The 15,549-nt window shown below is 48.8% G+C and overlaps 1 protein-coding gene across 1 annotated transcript in view; it reads left to right on the forward strand.

Annotated features, from left to right (window-relative positions):
• The first annotated feature begins 1,704 nt into the window (after positions 1 to 1,704).
• BMP6 (bone morphogenetic protein 6) overlaps positions 1,705 to 15,549 on the forward strand; it is a 147,647-nt gene continuing 133,802 nt past the window's right edge. Inside the window, exon 1 of the mRNA XM_089918272.1 lies at positions 1,705 to 4,428. Coding sequence (XP_089774398.1) covers positions 3,822 to 4,428 — 607 coding nt within the window. The 5' untranslated portion in view covers positions 1,705 to 3,821. The remainder of the gene's footprint in view (positions 4,429 to 15,549) is intronic.

Consider the following 15,549-nt stretch of genomic DNA (forward strand, 5'->3'; position numbering starts at 1 on the left):
AAAAATTGCAGTTTATTGCTAATAAGATAATTCAAAGGAAAGCATAGCGTATAGGGTATTTAATGTATCAAATTAATAAGCGGCATCCTTTAAAATAGAAATTATTTGGTCAAGGGTGTCACAAATGTAAACTAGAAACCCTCATAATATGAAAGGAACATGGGTAACTCCTCTTTTAAAGGCTCTGTCGTGTGAATTACCCTGTGCGTTGACGGACACCTGGGTACAGTATTTTCGCCCTGTCCCCATACCACCAAAGGCACAGGGTAGTCCTTCACTTTACGGTGAGGGTTCCTCACTCCCTCATTTCGTGCGTGGGAGTGGGACAGGCAACCTTGTCCAGAAAACCGAAGGCCATCTGCATGAAATGTCAGCCAAGCCACCAGATGTTTGATATAGATTGGTTTCTACATCCGGCTTCTTGACCGAATTCCTCCTCTTTCCACCCAGATGTTTTGGAGGCCCATGCAGGGAACTGAAGGAAGCTTGTCCAGGCACACAGAGCAAGGGACAGTGATATTTTCGTGTCCTGCAGGGGGCGAAGTTCCCTCTGATTTCCCTCCGGTCACACATCCCAGCAGACTCCAGAGCCAGACCTGTTCCTCTCCCTCCCTCCCTCCCTCCTGAATCGCATCTGGACTTTGCCCAACTCCTTGTCCCAGGACTTCTGGGGATTGTTGGGGTGGGTGATGGGGAGTGGTCAGAAAAGCAGGGGGTGGGCGAGGTCGTGGTTAGGGGTCCCTTATCTACTCAGCGTTCCGATAGGCTTGAAGAAACAGTGGTCCCAATTTTGAAGTTATTAAAATTTCAGAACCATATCTCTTTATGTCCTTTGCCCCTAATGGATCCAAGGTCGTGTCTGAGTGTTTTCTGACAAATATGTGCACATGTTGGGGGCGGTGGGGACGTGAGGAGAGCACGCCCTCTTCTGTGGTCCTCGGTTGAATGTCACCATCTTTATGATCGTTGTCATAACTCATGTCACATATTTCCCCTCTGGCTCTTAAGCGAGTCGTGTGCTCTTGTGTTTGTCATCGGGAGGCACCCCCTTTTTCTTCTGTCATGCAACAGGGCCTGAGAGTCCATCTTGGTTGAGATGGGAAGTCCATGGCAGACCTGAATCAGGGTTGCTGCTCAGATGTTAATTGATAACAAACCACTAAGGGCCATTTTAGACCCATGTCGTAGAGGTCCATCTACCTCTTACCAAGTATCCAAGAATAGGGGAAGACGGTGTGTCTGTGCGTGTTCTCCACCGGGTCAGTTATGCGTATATAATAGGTGCACCTGGAATAGATGGGTCACAGTCAGCTTTTGTGTTTTAAATGGCATAGCCCTTCCTAGGTGCCCTACGCTCAGGGTTTTTACGGCTTTCCAGTACTTTACCCACAGCCCTGATGGGCTGGAGCTGCTTTTACTCTGCTTGCGTCTCACTAGAAGTCTTAAGAAGGTGTGACTAGGTTTGAGAAAGGAGGAGGCCCTTGGGAGGAAGCCCACACACACCTGCCGACATTTCACATCTTCTGATCAGAGCTCTTGGCTGCTGGCATTTTACGCACTGCAATGATTTTATGGTGGTAACAAGTCCCGGACAGAAGAAAGAAGTGATGGAGGCTAATTCTAAGGGGCCTGACATCCCAGACCACGTAGTGACGTACTCCTCTTTTCAGGGGAAAAGAATCCCTGCAGGTGGTTACAGATTGGCCTTCAGTGTGGCTGATGTTGTCTTGCCTGAGATCAGTGGCTACGGGACGTTTGTAAAATTAAAGTCTGTCCTAAAGACCACTGTGTCTGGGCCAAGACAGAACAGCAGCTAAGAGTGAACCAGTGGATGGTGGGATGGTGGGAGGTAAAGACCCTTACCCATTCAACACATACTTTCACCAGGTAAAAGATCATAACGTTTTAAGAGAACTTCTTTCTAGGAACCACCAATAACTGGGCCTTCTTGGATAGGGTGAGGGCAAATGAATGTGCATGCGGAATGGCAGATGGTGGTGGTGGTGTTTGGGGGAGGGGGCAGTGTCTGTAACTGAGAAGTGAGCCTGCCATGAAATTATAACGGGTTTTACATGCTTGACCTTGTCTAATGCTCCCAGCAACCCGAGTTTCAGGGCCCTGCCTGTGATCCTGAATGGGACATGCCAAGACCCTACGCTTACTGAAATCACCTTTACCACCTCTCCTCAAATTTTACTGATCTTGCATCATGTAAATTCGATTGTCTTTCGGTACATTAAAATGCAACGTTAACAGACGAACTGGAGAAGCTCTGAAACATTTCCAAGAAGCTGGGGGCGGGGGGTGCTTTTTTTTTTACTACCTCTCTGATTACACCCTCTTTCTTTGGGGTGCTAGCTTAAGAAGCGAAGCCGAAGCCCAAATGAAGAAATAAATCAAAATACTCAGAGCCCAAGCCCTCAGGACGACGGGTATCGCTTACATTTGGCCCTCTCTCTGGCGTTTGGGAACGGCTTCTCCGAGGGTGTGTCCCACCTTCCATCAGCTGCCTTTGGAAGCCGCGTGCACGCTCAACGCCTGTATTACATCAATTAGAGAAACTAAGGAAGGAATGGGAAAAAGTGATGGTTTTCTGTTCTTCCATTGATTCAGGTGGCATTGATTTAACAGCTGATTTTGCTTTAGTTAAGGCATCAATTTAGGCCTTTTATGGGATCGTGAAAGGGAAAGGTTCCCATCGGGGTGTTGATCAGATCAAAGATCTTCCTAGCAGTGACCTCTTTGCCTTTGCCGCCTCGCCACTCCTCGGGTGCCTCCGAGAATTCTCTGTACTTGAAACCTACGCGCGGCGGAGGCGATGCCTCCCGGGAGAGGGAGGGTGAAAGAAGGGGGCGGGCCTATTTAAATACAGGCGAGACGCGCCTCTTCATTGGCCGCCAGCCTGTCCGTTACCAGGAGGGCGGGGAGACCCGGGGGCTGGAGTGCGGTACCTGAGCGAGACGCGCACCAGAAAGCCCACGTTGGCCGCTGCGGAGAGCGCGGCTCCGAGAGGCGGGAGCCTGCGAATTCCGGCGCCGACGCCGCCGCTCCGCGCACGGGTCCGCTTCCCTCCCATCCCTTCTGCGAGCGGGGTTTGCAGGGCAGCCGAACGAGCACGGAACGGAAAGCAAGAGCCTCACCGCCTCCGCTTGGGGAGTGGAACGGCGCGCCGAGATCTTGAGGGGGAGCGACAGTGCCGTGCCCGAGGGCGGAGGGGGCGCGGAGTTTGTGAGAGGGAGAAGGAAGTGTAAGCCTCGCGGAGAAGGTGGGCATCTTGGGACGCCTAGTCCGCCACGGCCGGGGCCCTGCGGCGGGGTAAACTTCACGGCGGCCGTGCAAGCCGGGGAGAGGCGTGCGCGGGGATGATGCCGGGCATCCTCCCCAGCTGGTGAGCTGCCCCGCCGTCCGTCCAGCCGCCCCGGAGGGCGCAAGGCAGCGCACGTGCGCGGGCAGCCAGACCCCGGAGAGACTGCGCCGTGACCCGCCCAGGAGCCAGGGCGCCGGCTGCCGCGCGGCCCCGACTCGGACGCACCTGGCCCGGAGCTTGCGCCTCCGGGGACCTGCGCGGGAGCGTGGGGCTCCCCCCCTGCCCCTCTAGCGGCCCTCCCGGGGATCGCCCCCTCCTCCTCCCCTCCAGCCTGGGCAACTGCGGGCACCCCAGACGAACATGAGAGATACGGACTGAGGGCCAGGAAGGGGAAGCGAGCCCGCCGAGAGGTGGCGGGGCTCTTCACGCCCAAGGGCCACCGCGGCCGCGCTCCGGCCTCGCTCCGCCGCTCCACGCCTCGCGGGGCCCGCGGGGCCAGCCAGGCTCGGCGGGGATGCTGGGGCGGAGGGCGCCGTGGCTGTGCTGGTGGTGGGGACTGCTCTGCGGCTGCTGCGGGCCCCCGCCCCTGCCCGCCGCCGGGGGCGCGCTGCTGGGGGACGGCGGGCGCCCCGGCCCCGCGGAGCAGCCGCCGCCGCCGCCGCAGACCTCCTCCTCGGGCTTCCTCTACCGGAGGCTCAAGACGCACGAGAAGCGGGAGATGCAGAAGGAGATCCTCGCCGTGCTGGGCCTCCCGCACCGGCCCCGGCCCCTGCACGGCCTCCAGCAGCCGCAGCCCCCTGCGCTCCCGCCGCCCCCGCCGCCGCCGCAGCAGCCTCGCGGGGAGCCCCCGCCCGGGCGGCTGAAGTCCGCGCCCCTCTTCATGCTGGACCTGTACAACGCCCTGTCCGCCGCCGACGACGAGGACGGGGCTTCCGACGAGGAGAGGCGGCAGCCCGGGCCGCGAGGAGGGGCCGGCTCGTCCCAGCCCCGGCAGGCGGCCCTCGGCAGCAGGAGCGTCCTGGCCCCCGGGCCCGGCGGCGGCGGCGCGTCTCCACTGACCAGCGCGCAGGACAGCGCCTTCCTCAACGACGCCGACATGGTCATGAGCTTCGTGAACCTGGGTGAGGATCTGGGGGAGAGTAGCGACCGGCATCATTTCCCCCCCCGCCCCCCCTTTCCAGTCTCCCGGGCCCGGGGACGGGGAGTGAGAGGGTGGAGGAGCCCCTGGCGCTGGGGAGCCGGGCTGGCGCGGCGGGGACGCGGGGACGGGCCGGTTGCCCTCCCGCCACCTGCGCGGCCGGGGGCGGCACGTGCGCTCCCCTCGCCGGGGTTGAGCGCTGCGGCGGCGGCGGGCGGGCTGGGACGCTGGGTCCCGAGAGCGGCGCTGGCTGGCGCGTCTCCGTGAGCGGCCGGAGCACAGTCCGCGCTTTTCCCGTTGGGGCTCGGCTCGGGCCACGCCAGCCCGACTGTGGCAGCGAAGTCCGGCCCGAGTGGAGCCAGCTGGGAAGGAGAAAGCTCTTCAGCACTTTCTCCTCCTGTTTTGGTTCTGCATCCTTAACGCTCTGAGTGCCAGTTTTCCCACCGGGACTCCGGGGACTCCGAGAGCAGCTGAGAACTCTGGAAACTTGACATGATTGCGTTTAGTGGTATTCACGGAATTGGGGGAGGAGGGATGCAGGAGGAGGTCCCGAAAGGACCGCGGAAGGCGCGCCAGTCCCGGCCAGGCGGGGCTTGCGCGGGTTTGGGGCCCGACCCCGAGCCCAGTTGGGGTCACCCGCCCAGTGCCTTCGCTCACATGCCTTTGGCCAGTGCCCCAGAAGGCCGAACTTTTCATCAGTGAGGCTCCAACTGCACGGGCAGGGAAAGGGTGCGGGTTGGGGGCCGGGGTTGGGCCCTGAGCTGGTCTGAACCGGTTGCCAGGCAACAGAATGGAAATTCAAGGGCGGCTAAATCGGGCTCAGCCACAAATGTTCTGTGGCAAACCCGGACGGAGTCACAGAGCCTTTACCCCCTTGAGTTTTCTCATCTGTTAATGAGAACGGTGTAAGGAAGACTTTTTCCAGAATCAGTGCCTCCGGTCTGTGCTACTCTTCATTCATAAACTGACTCAGCTTAGCGTAGACAAAGCGATGTAGGGGACGCGTTCTCTGCGGGGAGAAACGGGGCGCAGTAGCCACGCCCCAAGTGGGCGCAGCCGCGCGGTGGGGTGGGTCTCCGCGGACTTCCTTTCGGCTGCGAGACGCGTGGCTCTGGCCGGGCCCCAAAGTGGGTTAGCAGATACTTAACCAAAGTAGCACCCACGTCTCCAAGCCACGTCGAAGACGTCCGTCTTTTAAGGACATTATTTACTTGAATGATTCCCATGTAAAAACTTGAAGCGAATCTTTTACAAGTATGTCTAGGAGATGATTCTCAACTCCGCTGAGCGTTGGGGGAAGGAAGGAGAAGTGGGGCTGAGGGGCGAGGTCCGGGAGGATATAGAGCAGGACGATTGACATCCAGGTGGTGCAGAAATCCTCCTGGGAGACTCATGGCACAGGGAGTGGAGTCTCCAGGCCGGCCAGTCTTGCTTCTTTGCAGTGCCAGGGTTTCTGATTGGACAGGAAATGTCACAGTGTGTTGGGACAAAATCCAGGGTTGAGCCACCTCCAAGAAGTATTCTAAGGAAATTCTCATGCCAGTCAGTAAAGTTGGGGGGTGGGGAGCGTGGGCGGGAGGAGAGGGACCAGTGCTTTTCCTTATTCTAACATTTCTGCTGCTTCTGGCTTAGTAAATTCCACCCATTGCTGCCCTCCCCCAAGTTTCCCCACAGCCCTTTTGGGGAAGTGTGTTATTGCCTTTCGGGGTTAGTCCCAACCTGAACAAAGTGGGAAGAATGGCACTTCTGGGTCCTCCAGGGACAATCATATTATAGTCTCCAGAAAACAGTCCCTAGGCTTTACAACATGGTTCTCGACCTTGACTGACCATTAGCATCACCTGGGGCATGGAAAGAAGTAAGAGATGCTGGGCTTCTCCTTAGAGCGGTTAAGTCAGAATCTTAAGCTGGTGAGTTTCTGGCTTCTTTTTTTTTTTTTTTTTTTGCCTTAGGTTTTTCTAATGTGCTACCATGGTCAAGAAACACTGGTGTGGGAGAACCTGATGTCTGAAGGAAATCAGAGCATCCCAGAAAGCAATTAAGAGCAGTGCTTCCTATGTCAGTGGCTCCCAAACATTGCTAGACATGAGAATTACCTGGGGGCTTTTGAAGTCTAGATGCCCAGGTGGTACCCCATATCAGTAGTTAACGTGTGAGGTGGAAGCCAGGTATCAGCGTTTTTACAGATTCCCCAGGTGATTCCAGTGGTGTTTGGGAACCGCTGGTGTTTGAAATTGTGAGAATTAGCTTGAGTAAAGTATGGTGACATTTACTGTGTTTAGTGACCTCCAAATTCTCCCCACTCCTTGCTTTTCTGACCTTTCCGGGTCTACAGGTAGGCACTGCTTCTGAGTCGCACTGCTTGAGGCTAGTTGTCAACTAATCCTGCTAAAGCGATGGTTTAACATAGTATCTCCTTAGGGATATTTTCATTTTTCAGAAAGATTTGTAAAGATTCAAAAAAACAGCACTGAAAAATTCCAAGAGAACTCAACAGTAGGGTCATTTCAGGCCCGGGACAGGCTGATATGGAAGGAGAAAGATTGCTGGGTAGGGGATTCTGTCCCATGCCCCTCCTATCATACCACTGGGCTTTCTGACTGCAAGTTATAAGTATCTGTAGGTCCAATCCTGGACTCCACATGGGCGATTAGAGGAGACAGTCACTTCCAGGTAAGTAGAATCCAAGTCACAAGCTATGCCACCTGTCAGCCAAGCAGTTCCATTTAATCTTAATCCATTTAGCAGTAGGAAAGGGGGATTTCATAATGAGAGGCTAAAAATGTGATAAAATCTGATTATCATAGCTCTGAGCATAAGGACAGTTCATTTGAAGGAAGTAATTGCTTAGCAATGTGGATTCTCTAAATACGGACGCTGGGAGAATTCCACAGATTTCTTACTCTGTGTCAGTGGCGTGTTAGCTACGGCTTTACATGACTCTAAAGAACCTACAGAAAGAAACAGGTTACAGCATGGGTTTTAAAGTATTCTTGTATCTACTGAGTTAGGTAAGTTACAAACGGAAGTAAGGGAATATGTTACATAGTTGTAAACATCCCTTCTTCCCTGGGACAGGGGAGTAACTTACTCATGAAATACATTGAAAATGCTTTGAGCCTTGTCAGTCAGAGTGGTTATGAGGAAGTATGAATCAACAGGATACATTCCTCTTGCATATCCCAAAGGCTGGTCATTTGACTGGCCCACTATTGTTTATGTTGACGGTTTTACACCCTCTCTGGGTGAGTGGTCTGGGGATGTGTAACCTCCTTTGTCCTAGCCGGCTGGTGTGCAGAGTGCCCGCTGGGCAAGCTTGGTGCACTCGTGAACCTGCATTCAATGTGGGCAACACATGCCATTTTCTACTTGTTTTCTAGTGCTAAAAAGCGTCTTGGCAGCCTAATAAGTAAGCCTGCCTATTTGGTGACCTTGGAGAAATATCCTGAAATCGCTCAGGTCTTAGCTTAAATTCACCTTTGTAGAAGAAGCCTTCTCTAACCACTCCATAGAAACTGGCACTGCTCTCACCCTCACGCACTTATGTACCATCACTGCACCCTGTTTATTTCCTTGGTTGCACTTATCACAAGGAGTATTTTTTTTTTCCTTTTAAAATTTGCTTACTCATTTGTTTGTCACCCCTCTAGGATGTCAGCCTCGAAAAGCAACCAGGCTTATCCACTGTTGTAACTTAAGTTCCTAACATAATGTCGAGTGTACAGAAGGTGCTTAATCAAGATTGAATGAATGAAAGTAGACACATTCATTTACAATTCATATTTCACTAATCTGGAAGGGTATATCTGATGTTTTATTTAGATCATTTACAAATGGTATACCTGATTTTTATTAAGTAAAACATTTGAGGTAAGTGAAGACATTTAGGGCATTGAGATTCATGATATCTGATGTATATCATCATGCTTTATGAATATACCTCTTTATTAGTTACCCATATGTATATTAATTTGTAATACGCATTCCATTTGAGAGTAGTGCAAAGGTTTCATTAAACCTCTGCATTTCAGACTTCATTTATTTATTTTAAATTAATGAGGTGTTGATCTACAGATGCTAGGATACAATGAAATAAAACACTCAAGCTATGGTCAGAAAAAGGAATCAGCATGTGTTAGTACAAGTAACAAGAAACTTACTGTACTGAAAATACTGGCAATCTTCTGAACAAAATTACTCTGGGGAAACACAAATTAGAAGAAAAATGGAATACTCCCTACTTGGATTTGTAACTAGATACACTGTATTGTCTTTTTCTCACAGGATCAGTGGTCCTATTTTTCATTTAAGCTGCCTGCACTTAGGAAGATTTTTGTTAGCAGAAAAGAAATCTGTGCCTGCAAGCTATTCACAGCAAAAATAGTTTGGAGAATTTGGTTGCAGTTGTGTGGCTCAGAGAAGGAGTAGATAGTCTCCTAAAGAGATTTCAAATAGTAAATGTGAGATTCAGTGGTATTTCAACAAAAAAAGTTGTACAAAGTGTTCTTCAACTCGGATCAAAGGGCAAGCAGATATCATTGTTCAGACCTTGGATGGTGTTTCCTCTGCTTGTCCTTCTAAGAATGGGTAGAAATCCTTTTGAAATGTGCTGAATCATTCTTGGTTCCTTTACTTGAGAGCTTACCTCTGATTAGCATGGAGGAAGGATTCCTAGCGATATAAACATCTGTGTAAGTGAAAAAAAACCCCAAAGTTCAGCACTTTCTTCAGCATGTAATTGTTTCATCACTGTGTCTTCAGAGTTTAGCTACTTTAAATGTTGGGTTTCACATCAGTATTTTCCTTGGATACGGCAGTGGGAGGGTGAATACTGGATATCGAAGGTAGGACAGCAAACTCTCAGATAACCAACTGCTCTCTCATCTTTGCCTCTCCCTCATCTGTTTATGAAGCTGAGTTAGGAAAGGAAAGCAAAGCAAAGTGAATACAATTTCTTGGGTAATTAACCAGCTTTGTGTAATTTTTTTCTCAAGTCAGTCCTCTAATGTTTCCCATTCTGTGTTTAAAAATGAATTATTCCATGGAATGCTCTTTTTTCCTTAATATAAAGCCTTTGCAGTTTTCTTTTTTTTTTTTTTTAACCCTCTCCCTTTTGGGTTTCCCTCCCATGTACCTCACCACAGTGCGGTAAGTAGAGTTCCCAGTGCTGCACAGTACGTTCCCCTCAGTTGTCCATTTTATACATAGTATCAATAGTGTGTATATGTAATCCCAATCTCCCAGTTCCTCCCACCCCACCCCTTGCAGTTTTCTCTTAACTTTTCCATTTGGAGCCTTATTCTGAATAAGGACAAGCCTCTCCTCTTGTCTGAATTTGTCACATCACCACCTTCGGCCCCTCCAGCAGTAGGAAGGAAAGTAGGCAGTATTTTAATCGGATCATTGCATTCCTGACTAGACTAAGCTTCCGTAAGTATCTGAGTGAAAGGGGTAGAAACCAACATAGACACTTCCTAAGATGTGAGTCCTTTGCAGAATCCCATGAGTGTGAACTGCTGTGTTCCATTAACCTTTCTCCCCGACCCTCCCCAGGCCATTACCCTACCCCGCCGCATCCTAGGAAGGTAACATAGTGTCCTGGCTGAGCGGCCGTCACCCAGGGGCTGATAGGGTGGGCAGGTGGCATCTTCTCCTCCCCTTTTGTGTTCCCCATGAAGAGCTGGCGTGTTCTGTTGCCTTCATTTCTGTTTTCATCATGACAGCTGAGTTGCTCTTATTCAAGCACATTTTCTCATAATACTCTTACTTCCTGGCTCCCCCTTCCTCCACCTCTTGCCCTCCGGAAACTTGGGACCAGAAAACGGTCCCAGTCCTACCTGGGATGTATGAAAGTGGTGACAAGTATGTCAAGGAGAAGGAAAGCCATTCCCGTTTTCACAAAAATTAGTTACTAAAGAACCAGGGCCATATCAACCTCTAGAGTTTTTGTGCGTGCCAGAAATTCTTGGAGCTGCAGAGTTATCCCTGTATGTCTTCCCCCACAAGCTGTTTTTAAAAATGCTTTTTATTTATTTTAATTTTTTGTGTGTTTTTATCTAAAAAAATTTTTTTAATTGAATGTTGTGTTCGTTTCAGATGTACAGCAAAGTGATTCAGTTATACATATATATCGATTCTTTTGCAGATTCTTTTCCCTGATAGGTTATTACGAGATATTGACTATAGTTCCCTGTGCTCTACAGTAGGTCCTTGTTTATTTTATATATAGTAGCCATGTATATGTTAATCCCGAACTCCTAATTTATCTTCCCCACCCCAAGCTTTAGAAGTAAGACACTGTAGTGCGCTGAGGCAGATTGGACTTTTTGGCACAGTTTACTAGTGTTTTGAAATTATTGTTCTCTGCAATTACTCTTTCCACTGTAAATATGTAGTATTTCAGCCTCCTTATGAAGTTAGACTCTGGAGCTGGCTGGGATCACACACTACCTTCCATGACTGTTGTTTTTCTGAAGGAACGTGGCCAGCAACGGACAACCTGTTTTTGAAGTTGGGTTTCCTCTATCAGTAGGCAGTTGGGGATGATGACTGGTCCATTTGTGTTATCCATGGGTCCTAGAGTTTACAGCTTGAAAGGTTCTTGCATATCATGTTTTCTGTTGTGTTTGCAGTTACATCTGTTAGATGTACTCAGAACCGTTTCTTCCTCGCTGCTGGTGCATCTTAAGGCTGAGGAACAAGCAGCAGAACCACAGAGAGAGCCTAACGCATCAGAGGAATTGGGCTATCGAGTTATTGGTCAGGTGTGAGTGGATAATTCAGGAGAAATTATAAAAGCATGCAAGACCACAGCCCACGGCAAGAGATGGGGAGCCCAAATCTGGAATTTTGTGGGTTTTCTCTTACTGGATGGCATTCTCTCCTAGAACTCTGCTTTTAGAAAAGAAAAAAACTATGCATCTCTAAAAATATCCCCCTCTTTGGTATGTCGAAGGACTGTTGACCTTAAAGAATTGTTTTCTGCTCCAAAACTGAGTTGAAAACCATGCTGCCCTGAGCGGCATTGTTCTACTGATGTCCGCAGGCACTGATTCTCTTCCTGCCCTGCCCATATCCATTATTAAAGAGATTGGGTCCATAATAGAGATGCTATCTAAATTGCATCAGGTAATTCCTGGATGGGTCCCCACGGTCCTGTTATCTCCAACCCAGTCCCAGATGACTGGGTCGAAGACTCCCCTTCAGACATTTTTGCAGAATGAGGTTCTGGTTCTGAGTGGGAGAGCCTTCCTGGCTCTTGGGTTTATGGGCACACGCCCTTGGTTCCTGATCCTGCCAGATAGTTCGGGGATTGTCCTACGCCTGAAATGTCCTTGCTCTGTAGTGCTGATTTTATGTTCAGATTGTTTTCTCATCATCTGAGAGCTCCGAGGGGGGGAGGAGCCGGGTGGCTTCACAGCAGGCAGAAAGCACTGCCCAGGAGCCCTCTCCACACTGCCCTTTGATATCCGCCGACAGCCTTATTATGACTCTCCTACCACTTACCCTTTTCACCTTGTCCAGAATGTAACTGCCAGCTTTAAACATCTGTGCCTGTTGATTGTTATTCCTGTGTTTACAGTCTTGTTGGTTTCCTGTTCATGAACATGGGCTGGCAGAAAATTGACTCGTGTTTCAGCAGAGCACGAACTAACTGCATCACCCGTGCTGATGAAGCCGGGAGATTTTTATAATCGGCCTTTGCTGAATCTCTGAGACCGCTTATTTTCTCTCCCCCACCCTGCCTTTCAGTCTACGAGTTGAAATATTATAAAGACAGAGCCTTGTAAACTACACAGTGAAGGACTGAAAGTTTTACTGGTTTTGCAAATTTTATCGAACACTCTGTCAGGATAAATTAGCAGAGAAGCTGTGCATTAAAAAAAAAAATACACTTTACTTTTTAGAGTAGTGTAAGTCTACAGTAAAATTGAGTGAAGAGCTCAGATTTCCCACATAACCCCACGCCTCCGCCTGTGCACAGCTCCTCCCGGGATCACCATTCCCCACCAGGGTGGTACATTTGTTACAGTCAGTGAACCTGCATGGACACATCATTATCACTCAAGGTCCGTAGTTTGCATTACAGCTCACTCTTGGTGTCGGACATTCTGTGGCTTTGGATGAATGTCTACTGACATGTGTCCATCATTATGGTACCATACAGAGTAGTTTTCACTGCCCTACAAATCTTCTGAGGAGAAACTGTACTTTTAGCCAGAAAAGCTAATTGGTAAAAATCCTAAGATTCAAAATATGCAGAGTTTGGGGGAAGGGAAACAAAATACCTTTGCTGAACAATATTTTGTTTTTGCTGCTTTACCCCATCAGTGTATAAGTAATTTTGATTGACTACGTAGGCCTTATTTTGTGCTTCCGTGTGCTGACACCAACTCCATTAGAAATCTCTCTCTCTCTCTCTTTTTTTTTTTAAGTCTAGGAGTTTAAAAATCTCTTTTCGCCCACATACTTTCAGTGAGGTGTCTGTCACCATAGTACCTAGACAATCCCTCAGGCAGAGATATGAGCGATTAAATTTCTCCCTGGCTTGTGCCCTGTTTGATCCATGCTTGGCGGGATTTGGGCGAGTGAAAGAAAGAGGCCTGAAGAATGAACAAGAATTAGAGGAATTCTGTGCTTGTAAATTATTAAAATTTGGGAGGTTGTTGGGAGAGGGGTTGAAGTTTTCAGAAAAGGAAGAAAAAATATTGTTAAAATTTAGTGTGATTACTGCATTGAAAAACTCACAAAAATACCTTTTCATGGCCTTAGTGGCAGGATCGGGGACTTGAAAAGGTTTCCTCAGGAGAGACTGTTTAGATCAGATTAAAATTAAATTAATAGAGACTCCGTAAACCAGAGGTCTTTGTGGGTGAGGCTCATTTGCTTTGAACTGTTTCCTATGAGAAAGGGCCACACAAATTAATGGTGAATAAATGAGAAGATGCAATAATGTAAACATGGTAACCCTAAAGAGTGCTGTTGAACAAATAGTTAGCAATTCATTTGAGGTAGTTTGGGAACTTATGAGCATTTCTTTACAAATACTGTACAGGTGAGACACTTCATGAATTCTCCCCAGGTCTCCTTGTGTCAGCTCTCCGTGTTATTGGGATGTCTTCCCACTGAATTCTAGCTAAATAACCTCCTTTATTTCCCCCACATCCCTGCAGAGATGAAACCTCTCAAAAAGAGGAGCTTGGGACGAGGGCCAGATCGGTGGATTTGAGAAATTCAGCTTTGTTCTCTAACACCTGACTTGGTATGCGCTGTGGTTTAATTACCTCTCTGTCTGGTGGGATAGAAGTTTAATCAAGCCAAAAGTGAAATGATACCGAAGGGTGGGGCTAAGATTATGGAGGTTAAAGTGAGGAAGACACAGGTGTCTTCAGTTGAAGGTATTTGGAGAGCTGCATTTTTCCCAAGGTCCATGGAACAGGCCTTTGCATTTTTATGGGGTCTGTTTAGGGCAGAATCCCCTAATACCAGCTTTGGGAACTTGTCCCACACATCTGGCACCTCGCTTATTTCATCTACTTAATTGAGGTTGTTTGTGTCTACTGTTATACATGCACATACATGTCATCGCTCTAAGATGTGGAAGCCAGCATAGCTGTGGGGACGCAGGTGGTACCCACTGGAGCTTAGTTTCTCCCTCTCTCCTCTTGCTTTTCCCTTCTCTTTTCCTCCCATTAATAAATTTGGCAACTCCATTGCACTTTTTTCCTGTTTTCTATCTGTTCGTTTTCCGTATGCCTTTGGTTGTCATTGACCTAACAGCAGATTGTATACATCTCCATGGATTCTGGTAGCTTCTACCACCAAAACGATGCATCGCTCACTAGAATGGTTAAGTAGCTGGTTTTCTTGATGGTGCTAGAAAGTGCTTAAGGCCTCTTCAGTATAGAGTTGAGGAAAGAGCACCTGATTAAGATTCGGGAAGCTTAAGCCTCTAGTCTTCGTGTTATCCCTTTTTACAGTAGCATGTTCAAGCCACTTAACCGAAGTTCTGAGTCTTTCCTTGTCAGTAAAGTGTGAGTATTGGGCTAGATCAGCATTTTCCAAGTAGCGTTTCATGGAACACTTTTCCCAAATGCTCTGCAGAGGAAGAGCGTGGAAGCACTTTATGTCATATTCTTTTCTTTGAGATTTCCACGTCTAGGAGCATGTTAAAGCCCTGACAAGCCCAGCAGTAGGGAAGTCTGCTAACTTGCTTTAATAGAGTTTTCTGAACCGACTTTTCTTCTGTAACCCTTTTCCCCCCCCGAAACATCCTTGTGTCAGACCTGGGCCTCTCTGTCCCAAGGGCCACTCCTGACCCTCCCCTGGTCTTCTCTGTAGAGCAGGGATGGGACCCCAGAAGGCTGCCTTTCCAGCTGCTACTACTCTTCTGTGTCTCTGGCTCCCTCTGGAAGGGCTGCCTTGTGCCATCTTCCACTGGTGGCCCCAGGCTCTCTTCCTGAGGATGGAAGTGGCTTCTGACTATTGCTTATCCATGGGGTGTCTCACCACAACCTGCTTGCCTTCCCCACTGTGATGCCTCCAGTCCCCTGCATTCAATTCCCTCTGTTGTAAACACCTGCTGGGATTTCTGTTTTGCTGGCTGGACCCCGATTGCTACGGCCTTTAATTCTCTGGAACACAGCAGAGAAACCCCAGACTATATAATGTTCAGAAATTAATTCTAGGAGTGTAATTCTATTGTGTATCTCTGATTATTTTTTTAAGCAGCTTTCTTGCAGTATAATGGACACACAGTAAGCTGCTTATTTAAAGTATAAATATGGTAAACCTTGACTTATATAAGCACCTCTGAAACCATCACCGCAATCAAGATAGTGGATGTATCCAGAGCTATTCTTTTAAACAGTTGCCTATGCCAGGAAGTGCAGTAATATCCTAGCCCACAGGAAGCGTAGTGAAAATTCCCATCTTTCATTGATGCCATTGCCGTTCATGCTTTTATATGCTCTGAACATCCTTAAGAATATAATTTGCTAAAGATACTTGTGAATGGTTTTCTTGGATTAGAGAACTCGGGTCAAGCCCACTCTTTGCAGTGGTGACTGGCCTCGATCCTGTATCTTACCTCCCATATTTATTT

The sequence above is a fragment of the Delphinapterus leucas genome, chromosome 10, assembly GCF_059928025.1.
Source record: "Delphinapterus leucas isolate spDelLeu-1000000601 "Yukka" chromosome 10, BTC_Dleu_Yukka2, whole genome shotgun sequence".
Classification (NCBI taxonomy): Eukaryota; Metazoa; Chordata; class Mammalia; order Artiodactyla; family Monodontidae; genus Delphinapterus; species Delphinapterus leucas.